The sequence below is a fragment of the Gossypium arboreum genome, chromosome 2 (assembly GCF_025698485.1).
Source record: "Gossypium arboreum isolate Shixiya-1 chromosome 2, ASM2569848v2, whole genome shotgun sequence".
NCBI classification, from domain to species: domain Eukaryota; kingdom Viridiplantae; phylum Streptophyta; class Magnoliopsida; order Malvales; family Malvaceae; genus Gossypium; species Gossypium arboreum.
In genome coordinates, this window is record NC_069071.1 from 24,323,941 (window position 1) to 24,337,895 (window position 13,955).

The 13,955-nt window shown below is 36.1% G+C and overlaps 1 protein-coding gene across 1 annotated transcript; it reads left to right on the forward strand.

Moving 5' to 3' along the window:
- The first annotated feature begins 3,662 nt into the window (after nucleotides 1-3,662).
- On the forward strand, nucleotides 3,663-6,579 carry LOC108485322 (rop guanine nucleotide exchange factor 12-like). The gene is made up of 7 exons (XM_017789141.2): nucleotides 3,663-4,003; nucleotides 4,317-4,433; nucleotides 4,637-4,791; nucleotides 4,898-4,972; nucleotides 5,090-5,362; nucleotides 5,472-5,789; nucleotides 5,868-6,579. The coding sequence occupies exons 1-7, from the start codon at nucleotides 3,832-3,834 to the stop codon at nucleotides 6,249-6,251; spliced, it is 1,494 nt and encodes a 497-aa protein (XP_017644630.1). The 5' UTR covers nucleotides 3,663-3,831; the 3' UTR covers nucleotides 6,252-6,579.
- The last annotated feature ends 7,376 nt before the right edge of the window (nucleotides 6,580-13,955 follow it).

Sequence of the window (13,955 nt, forward strand, 5' to 3'; positions counted from 1 at the left end):
TAAACCCCGAAAACCTGAAAATAAAGAACCCTCAAAATATAAACACAAAATTCTCTAAATGTGTTATGAGTCTAATATCTAATGGGTGTCTTTTTCTAATGTTGTAAAAGAGCCTATTTATAGGTCAAATAATAATAAAATAATCTAAACTAATCAGTGTTTGATTGAAACAAGTAAACAAAGTTTAACTGAAAGATTATTTTTCAAATTTGACTGAAAATAGGAGTCATATTTAATAAATCTCCACATTGACTCACATTTCCACAATGCCATCTTTGCCAAAGCCCGCCACGAGCTTATCTTGAACTATGCAGGGAATTAATTGAGTGAAATTTGTGCTTAGAAACTGGAAGACTTCTAGCCTTCGACTTGTACACTGTCAAATCAAAACTAACCCGAGTCTGATTTTCATGAACACAGTGCCCTAACTTTTCAAAACCTGCATCCAAAAGAGAACCTCTCTTCAACAAAAAGATCATACATTTTTCCCTCCTATGACTAAGTTGCCTCCGCTCCAAACGAGTTGACTTCAACTCCGTAATAGATGAAGGACATCCGATTTCACCGGTCACTGTAAAACCTTTCAGAATATAAAGACTGCCGGTTTTTTTACCTTTTAACAAAACAAGAGCTCCGTGAGATACTTTAATGCCGCTCGACTCGATGTTAATTCTGTATCCTTTCAAGTCTAAAATACTCAAGGAGATGAGATTCTTTCGTAAATCAGGTACATACCTGACATCTGAGAGCGTCCTAGTCGTCCTATTGTGCATCTTAATCTTAATAGTACCAATACCAATTACCTTACTATTTGAATCGTTTCCCATGCGCACAACTCCACCTTCAACCGAACTGTATGTGGAGAAACATTCTCTATTGGAACACATGTAGAAAGAACATCCTGAATCTAGGATCCACTCGGACGTGAGCTTGGAGTTATCGCTTGTTGACACTAATAAGAAATCATCACCATTTTTATCGGCCAAATTAGCATCAGTTACATCTTCCTCGTTACTCTCAGCAGCTCTTTTATTTCGCAGTTTATAACAATCTGCTTTGACATGACATAACTTTTTACAATAGCCACACCTTTTGTCTCGTTTCTTTGATGCTACCAACGGAAGCTTGCCTATCTGTCTTGCTATCCAAATGAAGCTCATTGTCGAGTTTGTCTCTACTCAACAAATGACCCTTCACATCTTCAAACGAGAGTTTGTCTCTGCCATAAATCAGGGTCTCCCTGAAAGACTTGTATGAAGGAGGTAAAGAGCACAATAATAGCATAGCTTGATCTTCATCATCAATATGAACCTCAACGTTCTTTAAATCATTTAAAAGAGTAATGAATTGACTGATGTGATCTCTAAGAAGCTCACCTTCATTCATACGAAACGTAAATAGACGTTGTTTCAACACTAAACGGTTAGCTAGAGACTTAGTTGCATAAAGAGTTTCTAACCCTTTCCACAAGGCAGATGAGGTCTTCTCCATCAATACCTCCTGCAATATCGTATTTGCGAGGCACAACTGGATTGCAGACAAAGCCTTTTCATCAAGCTCTTCCCATTCTGTTTTATTTAGATTCTTAGGCTTTTTTTTCCAATAACAACCTTTTTCAAACCGGATTGTACTATAATTGCTATCATCCGAACTTGCCATAGATTGAAATTTGTCTCATCATTGAACTTCTCAATTTCAAACCTTGTTGCTGCCATATCTAAATGGGTTGATCTATGAAAATTGGGCTAGCTCTGATACCACTTGTTAGGATCGACCCGATTAAGCAACGAACAAGAAAAAATAGCGGAATAAATTAAAAAATTGAACACACAAATTTAACGTGAAAAAACCCCTCCAAAGAGGATAAAAAATCACGGGTAAAGATAATTTTACTATAATGACAAAAGAACGAATAGTACAAAAAATGGAGATAAAGACTAAACCCCAAAAACCCAAAAATAAAGAACCTTCAAAACGTAAACACAAAATTCTCTAATTGTGTTATGAGTTCTAATATCTAATGGGTGTCTTTTTCTAAGGTTGTAAAAGAGTCTATTTATAGGCTAATTTATAGGTCAAATAATAATAAAATAATCTAAATTAATCAGTGTTTGATTGAAACAAGTAAATGAGTTTAAGCGAAAGATTATTTTTCAAATTTGACTGAAAATAGGAGTCATATTTAACATTACTCAAGAACAAAAAATGAAACACGAAATAAACACTTTATTTAAAAAATTGATTAAAAAAACTAACACGATGTTAACAAACAAATTAATACCTTAAAAAATAAATTAATCTTTAAATTAAATAGTTACGAATAACTATTCAAATATAACAAAATAAATACAATATGCCAAAATCTATATAAAATAAATTACGAACCATAAAATTACAGATCTAAATACTACGTTTCTTGATGGTTGATTTTCTATGCCACGTTTTAAGGGTACTATCTTCTAACAAGGCTTGTGTGTTTTGATCTTTTGGTGTCCTAAATGGGGCTAGGGATTATTGCTTCTTGTTGCATCTGTTGCGGTGACTTGCTGCACTTCTTCCGTCCCGCTTATTGTGGAGCATATCTATTTTGTTTTATTTGATTTTCAATTGATTTTTTTGTGCTCTTTTTGTAAACTAAATCTGCCCTTGCTTTGAATGGTTTTTGCTGTCATGTTTAGGAGTATTTTGTGCTTGGTTATTCATTTTGCCTTCAGCCTTTTGTAACGTTGCTTTGACTTTTTTATAGCTTTTCTTATTTATCAATAAAGTAAATTTTCTTGAGAAAAAAATATAAAAAAATGAAGAAAATTATTAAAAAAAAATTTGCCAAGAGCAAGGTTGTTGAAAATGGATTGATAGGTCAAACTAGATGAGATAAGAATTATTGGTACATTGGTCCAAACAAGGAAAGAATTAATTAACCAGTGAATTGGAATAAAAATTAGTTGAGCTTATAGTTGAATTAAGTTTTATAAATTTTAAAATTTTTAATTTTTTAATGAAATTTTAATAATTTATTTAATTAAAATGATTATCAAACCAATTGGACTAAGAATCGATTATCGTTATGATTCTAAAAATATTGATAATTAAAGATGATTTAGTTCAAACAAATTAAATAAATTTAGTCATGTAATTTCACGAACACAAATAATATTTATTTTAAAGTTGAATACTTTTTTATGACCACATTTATCATCATCAGTTTTATTATTTAAGTCTAATCTTATAGTGATATTCAACAATTCCAAGAAAAATCCACAATCATTTCTTTTTACCAGTTGAATACCTTTATTAACACACAAATCATAATTTATACCCTTCCTTAGGTGTGTATTAAGATTTCAAATTGAGCAATATCCTTTCTTGGGATAGCTTTTAAATTAGGTTATAGATATAAAATTATTAATTTAAATACAAATATCATATGACAAATACACTATACAAATCCGAGCCTAATCGAAACCATCCATCTGGTACGTCAATGGCAGTTAATCTTAGATGAAAGTTTACGTATGAATAATAAATATTGCTATTATTCTCTTGTTTTAATTAATCTCATTAATCAGGCCTTGTTTTCAGCAGGAGCTTTGACTTTAAAACTGAAAATCAGCCATCCAATTCATAACCAATTTCAGAGCTCATTTCTGAAAAAACATGCACCCCACGTTTAGTTTCAACCATTAATGGAAAACCCAAAGTCACTAAAATCCCCCTCTCCCCCATAAAAAATTCATGGCTTTGTTTTTTTTATAATAATAATATTGTTATTTATTATTTTAACTCTTCCAGTTTGATTGTTCTTCGTTTTTGTTTAACAGAGATTGAACCATGGTTCGAGCTGTTGAACAAGAACAAGAAAGTAAAAAGTTGACGTCAATGATACTCGATTTCAAGGGTTCTAATGATAACAAAGACGAAGGTGAAAATGGCTTGAATTCAAATGTGTCCATTGAAGAAATGGTCGCTGCCTTCCAAGCCAGAGAAAAACAATTATTAAATGGCAAGTTTCATATATTTATATTTAAACTAGATAGTACAAAGCTGTCTTCGATTATCAATAATCTTTCGAGTTTCCCAAAATAAATGAAAACCCTGATATGTTATAGCTCCATTCCCTACTGAAACAATTTCCAAATGTTGGAAATTTTAGGTGTTCCATTACATTATTAAGTCACCTAGATCTTTTATTTCTTTTGGTGGTTAATATTTATGTCTGATATGTATTTAGAGGTATAATTTTAGAAAACTTTGAGTAAATATGTCTGAATATATTCTGAAACTGTCGTTAATATTCTGGCATGATTTTGATTCAGAGATGGACCAAATGAAGGAAAAGTTTGCTAAATTACTCTTGGGTGAGGACATGTCAGGTGGAGGGACTGGAGTTTCATCAGCTTTAGCACTCTCAAATGCCATTACAAACCTTGCTGGTACTTTCTCCCTTCCCTTATTTCTCGACTTGTTTAGACTTTACATCTATATCAGACAGATATTTAAATATGGGTATACGATATAATCCTTCCAAAACCTTCCAAGCATATCTTTTAAGAAAAAAACCTAGAAAATTACACAGAATATACCTTTATTAGAGATATATCCGGATTATTGAATTTGTATTGATAAATGGCTCCAGCATCTGTTTTTGGTGAACAATCTCGCTTAGAGCCAATGTCAACTGAAAGGAAAGCAAGGTGGAGAAAAGAAATGGCCTGGCTATTGTCTGTAACTGATCACATTGTTGAACTTGTTCCTTCTCACCAAAAAAACAAGGATGGTTCTGACATGGAGGTATCTCTCTCTGCTTCCAGTTATATTCACATGATAATAATGAATATAATAAGTTCAGAATTCAGATATCTAATTTTAAATATCTTGGGAATCTTGATTTTTTCAGATAATGGTCACTAAGCAACGAAATGATCTTCTTATGAACATTCCAGCCCTGAGGACACTTGATAGAATGCTTATCGTAAGGACATAGATTTACCATATATGTTCTTTTCTTTCATTTGAGTTTAGATTTGAAGTTGAACTATAAACAACAACTTAGTACCTGGTTCAATGAGAGCTTAACAATGATGAACAGGATGGTTTGGATACCTTCAAAGACCAAACCGAATTCTACTATTTGTCAAAAGATGCCTCAGACTCAGAAAAGGGAAATAACAAGAGAGAAGATGATAAATGGTGGCTGCCTACTGTTAAAGTTCCCGCGGATGGTCTATCAGAAGCTGCAAGGAAAAACCTTCAGGTTCAAAAGGAATGTGTCACTCAAGTTCTTAAAGCAGCAATGGCAATTAATGCTCAACTTCTATCTGAGATGGAGATCCCTGAAAGCTACATTGAATCTCTCCCTAAGGTAAACGAACAAAACTCTTGAACCTTCTCTTTTGTATAAAGTAAAAAACGCATGAATTCTACTTCCATAATGCGTTTTTCACATTGGTTTTTTGTTGATGCATTGATAGAACGGGAGAGCTAGTCTTGGAGATTCAATCTATAAGAGTATCACAGACGAATTCTTTGATCCAGATCAATTTCTTTCTAGTATGGACCTATCATCAGAGCACAAGATTTTAGACCTCAAGAATAGAATTGAGGCATCTATAGTGATTTGGAAGAGGAAAATGCACCAAAAGGATTCGAAATCATGGGGCTCTGGTGTTAGTATGGAGAAAAGAGAACTGTTTGAGGAAAGAGTTGAGATCATTTTACACCTTATCAAACATAGGTTCCCAGGACTTCCTCAATCTTCACTAGACATCAGCAAAATTGAGTACAATAAGGTAAGTTGTTGGGGATGATGGACCCATGTTTGGAATAAAACATTGAATTGGTTTGTTTAAATTGTATTGGCATTACAGGATGTAGGGCAGGCTGTCCTAGAGAGCTATTCAAGAATACTGGAGAGTTTGGCACACACAGTTATGTCCAGAATCGAAGATGTCATCCGTGCTGATTTACTTACACAAGATCCACCGGAATCCAACCCCACAAAAGATGATAGCCGGCCTAACTCGGTGCATGGAGGAGATGATTCGGAGAGTACCAATGCGCAGACCCTCTCGGATTTACTTACTTGGACTACAGACCAAAATGACAATGAAGACCAAACGGAGCCACAACTAGAGACACCCAAAGAGAATAATGATCAAAAGAACTTGACAAAACTTAACATGTTAATTACCAAGAAGATTTCTTATCTTGAGAGCTTGGGTGGATTAAGAAGTCCAACATCACGCCACTAACGGTGGAGAAGATGAAGACTAAGGAACAAAAGAGAATAGAAAAAAGAAAATGAAAACTGGAAGCAGTTAGAAAGATAGTTAGAGGGTGATAGACCATGAAGTTCTAAAGCATTATCTATACACCATGAAAGCCGTTTGTAGTTTGTTAGCTACCGAAATATGATTCTTTTTTTTTTTTTTTTTTTTTGATTTGTCCTCAAAATTCGTGTTTCTTAACTGTCAAATACTATTTATTATACCTAAATCCCAATCGCTATATACTTATCCAGATTTGATTGTGAATTTATACTTTTTACTGATATACTGTTACAAGTATTCAGCCTACAAAGTGCAAGGTGTTCGCATAATTTACGGTTATTTAACTACTAGTTTAATGTTGCGTGGTGATACTATCAAATTATAATATGGTAATATAATTCAGTAATATTTATCAAAACTATTTTTTAATATATAATAATTAATATAACATTTGGGATACTGTACTTGTGTAAAAAAAAAAAAAGGAGTGTTTTTTTGAAGATATTGGTCCTTTTGGATGTAGTTGAATGAATTTAAGGTTGAAACGGGTCTGTCTTTTGGCACGTTCTTTGGCAGCTTTCCTTGAGTAGGTAGTGTTTATGGCAGTTTCTAGTCATGTTTATGCAGTTATGTTGTAGCCTCAGTTGTGTTTGTGTAGATTCTGCAAGTGCTTTTCCGGTACTTTATGTGTTTCTAGTTTTGATGAAGGAGTATGATATTGTTGGGATTTCAATTCAGGAAGAGTGTTAAAAGTGGTCACAAACAGCAATATGTAAGAAATCTGGATGAAATACAGCAGCATGCAAATGTCTATGATGTTATCCGGATGAAGAACCTTTTTTGTAACAGGTGACCTGTATTTGATTTGACAGCAACTTTTTGACTAGATAAAATTAGTCAAGTACTAAACAGTTTTAGATAGGTCCTAGTCTATCATTAAGCTGATTTTACAACTTGTTCACTTGCACAAGCAAAATTTATTATTCATCAAATGTAATAGAACCATATATGTACATTTTTGCTGAATATAATATGAGGGAGAAAAGTAAATTTCTTTTCTCCTTCAACATCAATTTTTTGCTTCTGTTTTTCATCTTTCAACACAAATTTTAGTTCTTTTGTTCTTGTTTTGTTATTAAAAAACTCAACAAATGGTATCAAGAGCCTGTCATCTTTGAAGGTCTTTACTGTGTGTTAGTTGTTTGAATAAAAAATTTCTTCTTTGGAAGACTCGAGGGACCTATCAGCTATACCCTTGATAGAGCTGATAAATGCTCTCTATGCACAGGAGCAAAAGAAGAGCAAATAGAATGGAGGAGCATTCTGAGGGAGCTTTTCAAGCCAGAAGCAGAGAGAGCTCAAGCTCAAGCTTAAGTTACAAGGGCAAGAAGCCTTAGCTAGAAAAGAAAGAGAAAGGGAAGAAAGATGCTGCCAAAAAGAAGTTTCCACCATGCATTCACTACAAGAAGTCCACTCACTTGGAAAAAAATTGCTGGTATAGGCCTGACATTCAATGTAGAAGCTGTAAACAATTTGGTCACATTGAGAAAGTTTGCAAGAAGAAGGCTAAAGCACAATCATAGCAACAGAATCAACCTTAGGCTGCTGAGGATGTCCAAGCTTAGGAGGAGCAAGTCTTTACAGTCTCCTGCTTTGCAAGCTCAAGCAAAGTTAGGAAGAATTGGCTGATCGACAGTGGCTACACTTATCACATGGCTTCAGACAAAGGCATGTTCCGGGAGCTAGACACCAGCTTTGTGTCCAAAGTCAGAATTGGCAATGGTGAATTCATAGAGGCCAAAGGCAAGGGCAAGACTGTGATTTGCACTCAGTCAGGTAACAAAACTATCTCAGAAGTTCTTTTTGTACCTGATATTGACCAGAATCTACTTAGTGTTGGTCAGTTGTAGGAGAAGGGTTACTCCTTTATTTTTGAAAGAAAGATTTGCGTGATCAAGGATGTTTTTGATCAAAAGCTAGTGACAGTATCTATGCATGACATATCATTCATTTTGGATGTAAATCAGCTAGAAGCAAAAGCACATACAACTCTGGCTGATGAATCATGTTTTTGGCATAAGAGAATGGGGCATGTGAATTGTAAGTCACTAAGTCTACTGCAAAAAATGAGCTTATTAGTTGAAGACATGTCTAGGATCGTGCTTAAGAATGATGTGTGTGAGGTTTATCAACTTGCCAAGTAGACCAAACTATATTTTGCTGTCAACAAAGCTTGGAAAGCTCAAGAGAGGCTCCAATTGGTCCATATAAACATTTGTAGACCTATGAAGACATTCTCTTTAAATGGCAGTAAGTATTTTGTGTTGTTTATTAATGATTGCACTAGATTTTGCTGGGTGAATTTCTTGAATCAAAAGTCAGATGTGGCTGTCTACATACCATGTGGGGTTTAAAACACCTACTCAGCCCTACACACCAAGTCGTACCAAATGCCACATATATCAGTAATATTGTAGCTGAGCTGCCAGATCACAGGCATGAAAGCCTTCCAGTTCACTTTCTGCAATAATCAATCATCCCACCCCAATGTAGATGTGACTAACATGCTCAATGCAGACTCACAAAAATACACGCTTACATGCTATGATTCAGTCATCAGTCATACATACAGATTAGTAAACATACGTAAAATCGGGCCTAACATCAATATGATTCGATCAGTCATACATTCAGTCATCCGCCACAGCATCTTCAGTAATGGGATAGATTTCTTTCAAAGAAGCTTCACATCATGAACCAAAATTTGAACTGGCTTTCCCTCGAAGGTCAAATTGGGCCTAACCTCAATCTCCTCTACAAGGACAATATGAGTAAGATCGGAGCAGTAACACCTCAACATCGAGACATGGAATACGTCGTGAATATGATCTAGCTCTGGAGGTAACTCCAACTAATAAGTGATTGGTCCCACTGGCTTTAGAATTCGGTAAGGCCTAATAAACCTAGGGCTCAATTTGCCCTTACGATTGAACCTCAAAACCTTCTTCCATGGCGAGACCTTGAGAAACATGAAATCCCCCACAGAATACTCAATCTCACGCCTCTTCAAATCTGTATAGGACTTCTGTCTATCTGAAGTCGCCTTCAGACAATCCCTAATCAATCGAACCTTATCCTCAGTCTTAGAAACCAACTCAAGACCCAACACTCGACGTTTACCCAACTCCGTCCAACACAAAGGAGTACGACACTTATGACCATACCAAGCCTTGTAAGGTGCCATTCGAATACTCGACTAGAAACTGTTATTATAGGCGAACTTGGCTAGCGGTAGATAATCCTCCCAACTGCCTCGAAAATCGATAACACAACTCCTCAACATATCCTCCAGTATCTGAATCATACTCGAAAATCGATAACACAACTCCTCAACATATCCTCCAGTATCTGAATCATACTCTCAGACTGACTATCAGTCTGAGGATGGAACACAGTACTGAAGTCGAATCTTGAACCTAGAGCCTCATGTAACTTTTTTTAGAACCGAGACATGAAGCGAGGATCCCCATCAGAAATGGTTGAGACCGGTACCCCATGCAGTCTCACTATCTCAGAAATGTAAAGCTTTACCAACTTTTGAAGAGAATAATCAGTCCTAAACGAAATTAAGTGTGCAGACTTGGTCAATCGATCCATGATGACCCCAAAAAAAATCTTTCTTTGTGGGTGATAGAGGCAACCCACTAATGAAGTCCATCGTTACTTGCTCCCCCTTCCATAGCGGAATCTTAACTGGTTGTAACAATCCCGAATGTAACTGATGCTCAGCCTTAACCTGTTGGCATGTTAGACATCGTGCCACAAAATTAGTAACCTTACGCATCAAACCTGGCCACTAGTACAGTTCTCGAAGATCTTGGTACATCTTATTCCCACTGGGGTGCATAGCATAAGGGCTACTATGCCCCTCTCTCAGAATGGACTGCCTCAGACTAGTATCATTCGGTACACAAATCTGACCACGGAAACAAGAGTACCCCATCATTATTCAGCCCAAAGTCCATAGTGTTGCCACTCTCAACCTGAAAGAGTCGAAGACTCAACGTTCATCCTCTAACTGCCTATTCCGAATCTGTTCTGTCTAAGTCGATTTAACCTGCAGCTCAGCCAACAAACTTCCATTGTCAAACAAACTAAGTCGAGCGAACACCAGTTTCAAATCAGTCATCGCCCTATGGCTCAACACATCCGCCACCACATTGGCCTTGCCAGGATGGTACTCAATAGTACAGTCATAGTCCTTAAGTAGCTCAATCCATCTACGCTGCCTAAGATTCAACTCCTTATGAGTCAGGAGGTACTTGAGGCTTTTGTGATCAGTGTAGATAATACACCTCTCACCGTACAAATAGTGCCTCACGTTATTCAAAGCAAAGACGATGACAGCCAATGCCAAATCATGCGTCGAATAGCTTGCCTTATGCGTCCTGAGCTGATTAGCCACATATGCCACAACCTTACCCTTTTTGCATCAGAATACAACCCAAACCCACATGCAACGTGTCATTGTAAACCACAAACTCTTTCCCAGGTTCAGGTTGTATCAAAACAGGAGCCTCATTCAGAATAGTCTTGAGCTTCTTAAAGCTCTCCTGCTGCATATCAGTCCAAACAAACGGAACACCCTTACATAGAAGCTTAGTTAAGGGCCCTGCAATCCATGAGAAACCTTTCACAAACCGCCGATAATAACCCACCGGACCCAGAAAACTGCAAATCTCAGACACATTATTAGGTTGTTTCAATCCAGTACAGCTTCAATCTTTCGAGGATCAACTCAAATCCCCTCAGCAGAGACCACATGGCCCAGATAATTGAGTTCACGAAGCCAAAACTCACACTTGCTAAATTTTGCACACAGTTGCTTCTCACGCAAAATTTGAAGCACAACTCTAAGATGCTCGTCATGCTCATCCTCAGTCTTAGAGTATACCAAAATGTAGTCGATAAAAACTATGACGAACTGATGCAGGTAGGGTTGAAACACTCGGTTCATCAAATCTATGGATGCAGCAGTGCATTAGTTAGTCCAAAAGTCATCATTAGGAAGTCGTAATTTTCATAATGAGTCCTAAACGCCATTGTAACACCCCTTATCAGAGTTCGAGGCTAAGACAGGGTACGAGGCATTACTTGACTTAAACGTACACAACTATGTAAAACTAGGCCATTTAAAAAAAATTGTTCAAATTAAAAACATTCATTCATATTCATAATGTCCCTTATATGAGCTTACGAGGTCCAAAATATAAATCGGGGTGGTTTGGGACTAAACCGAGAACTTGCGAACTTTTTATAACACTTAAAAAATTTTCCAGTTTTGGAGAGTCACACGCTCGTGTGGGTTAGGCCATGTGGTCATACACGCCCGTGTGGCTTGGGGCACGCCCGTGTCCTTAGCCTGTGTAACTCTTTGTTTATAACGTCAGCAACGATATAGGGTCACACGGCCAAATCCTACGCCCGTGTGCTAGACCGTGTCCTCCACACGGATGAGACACACGGTCGTGTCTCTGCCCGTGTGGCCTAGAAAATGGCTATTTACAAAGCCATTTGGCACCCTCGTTAACACTTACTTAAACATAACTTCAATGGAACTTTTCGTGAAAATTTCATATCGATTTATTCATGCATAAGGCACCATACATTGCCTAGTTTAAACATATCAACTTCATACCATGATTATCATTAACACATTCTTACACTTCATACTTATGCTAAGGTCTATCCATAGGCCAATTTAGTCACTTTAAAACCATCAAGTAATCTGGGGCACATTCACAATTCATCCATACCAAACACATGACCACACCATATGAAACCTTTAGCACATGCATGCATATATGAATAGCTTTACAACCCAATAACCAATATGAGCCACATCTCATAGCCATATACAAAATGAATCCTATTCCCATTATGAGCCAATAAAGTTGGCCAAATCAAATGACACATACCCAATTGACTAAGTCCCTATACATGCCATAGACTTAAAGTGCTTGAAATTATTTATACCTTTCAATAGCTGGATAGTGTGATAGAATCTCCGATGATCTCCAACCCGAGCTAGCTTAGTAACCCTATAAAATGAGGAAAATCAAAGGGGCACGCTATATAGCTTAGTAAGTCTATATGAAAATAATAAGAGATTTATTGACATGTTTTTGCCATATTCACACAACATGTTCTCAAGGTAACATAACCATAATTGCACATAATTCCACTATTTATTCATATTCCAGCCAAGTTGTCTACGCAAGTCATAGTCACTTAATGATTGTTAACTTGAGCTACGAAATTCTAACTTAAGCTCCGTTAAAAGCGCTTTAATCTAGACTCATATATCTTTATACTATAAAATTTTCAGAATTTATGGATTAGTGAATAACTATATTTTATTCTTCAAAGTTACCCCTGTTCTGTTATTGACAGCTTTGACCTTTATTTACTAAAAATTAATTATCTCACAGTACGGGATTCGAAAAATGTTCCCGTTATTTTATTGAAAATAGACTCATTAAGGATTTAGTCATATGAATTCTAACCCATAATTGTTTTCACACTAATTTTAATTATTTTCCAAAGTTAAGACAAGGGAACACGACATCACTCTAGCCCTATCTCATAGAAATCCAAATATCTCATAACATGAAATTCTTTTGCTTACACCATTTTTTCTATGTGAAACTAGACTTGATAAGCTTTAATTTAATATTTTATTCAACCTATAACTAAATTTCCAAAATTTTTGTTGGATTTTCAAAGTCAGACTACTGCTATTGTCCAAAACTATTTTAGTGTAAAATAATGATAACTAAGTTTATAACACCTTTACAAATCATTTCAACCATCATGGTAAAAATACATATTTATACATCATAAGCATAGACCCATAATCACAAGGTCATCACAAAATCATTCTCATGGGCATGACTTACTTATTTGTATCCTTACCAAAGGTGCATCATAAACCAAAATCATTTCTCATGAGTTTTACACACATACCTGTACAACTTGCAACATAATCATAACTTTTCTCAATCATGACACAATATTTAAATCACCCGTTGAACCAGTTGGAATACTAAAGGATACCTGATAAGCCTCATACAAAAAGGGTAAAATGCCATTCCATGTCCTGGACATGGTCTTACACTGACTCTCATACATCAGTGTCGATGCCATGTCCCAAACATGGTCTTACACTAGCTCTCACACATCAGTACCAATGCCATGTCCCAAATATGGTCTGACACTGACTCACCTAGCATATTGAGGCCGATGCCATGTTCCAAACATGGTCTTACACTGGCTAGCATATTGAGGCCGATGCCATGTCCCAAACATGGTCTTACACTAGCTCTCATAACAATGTCGATGTCATGCTCCAAACAAGGTCTTACACTGGCTCACACATAACCCTAGTATCATGGCATGGATATCCTATCTATTCCTACGATTCAACCGGGAGTTTTACCACATCAAATCTCGTCATGCATATTCCATATAATATCACTCTTTAACACCAAGTTACCATTCATTACAATGTCATCAAACATCATAGACATATGTTTTAGGTCATTGCATATGCATAGCATACAATATAATTTCGTGAAGCATAACACCATCACATACATAGTACCACAAACATATAATTCAACTCAT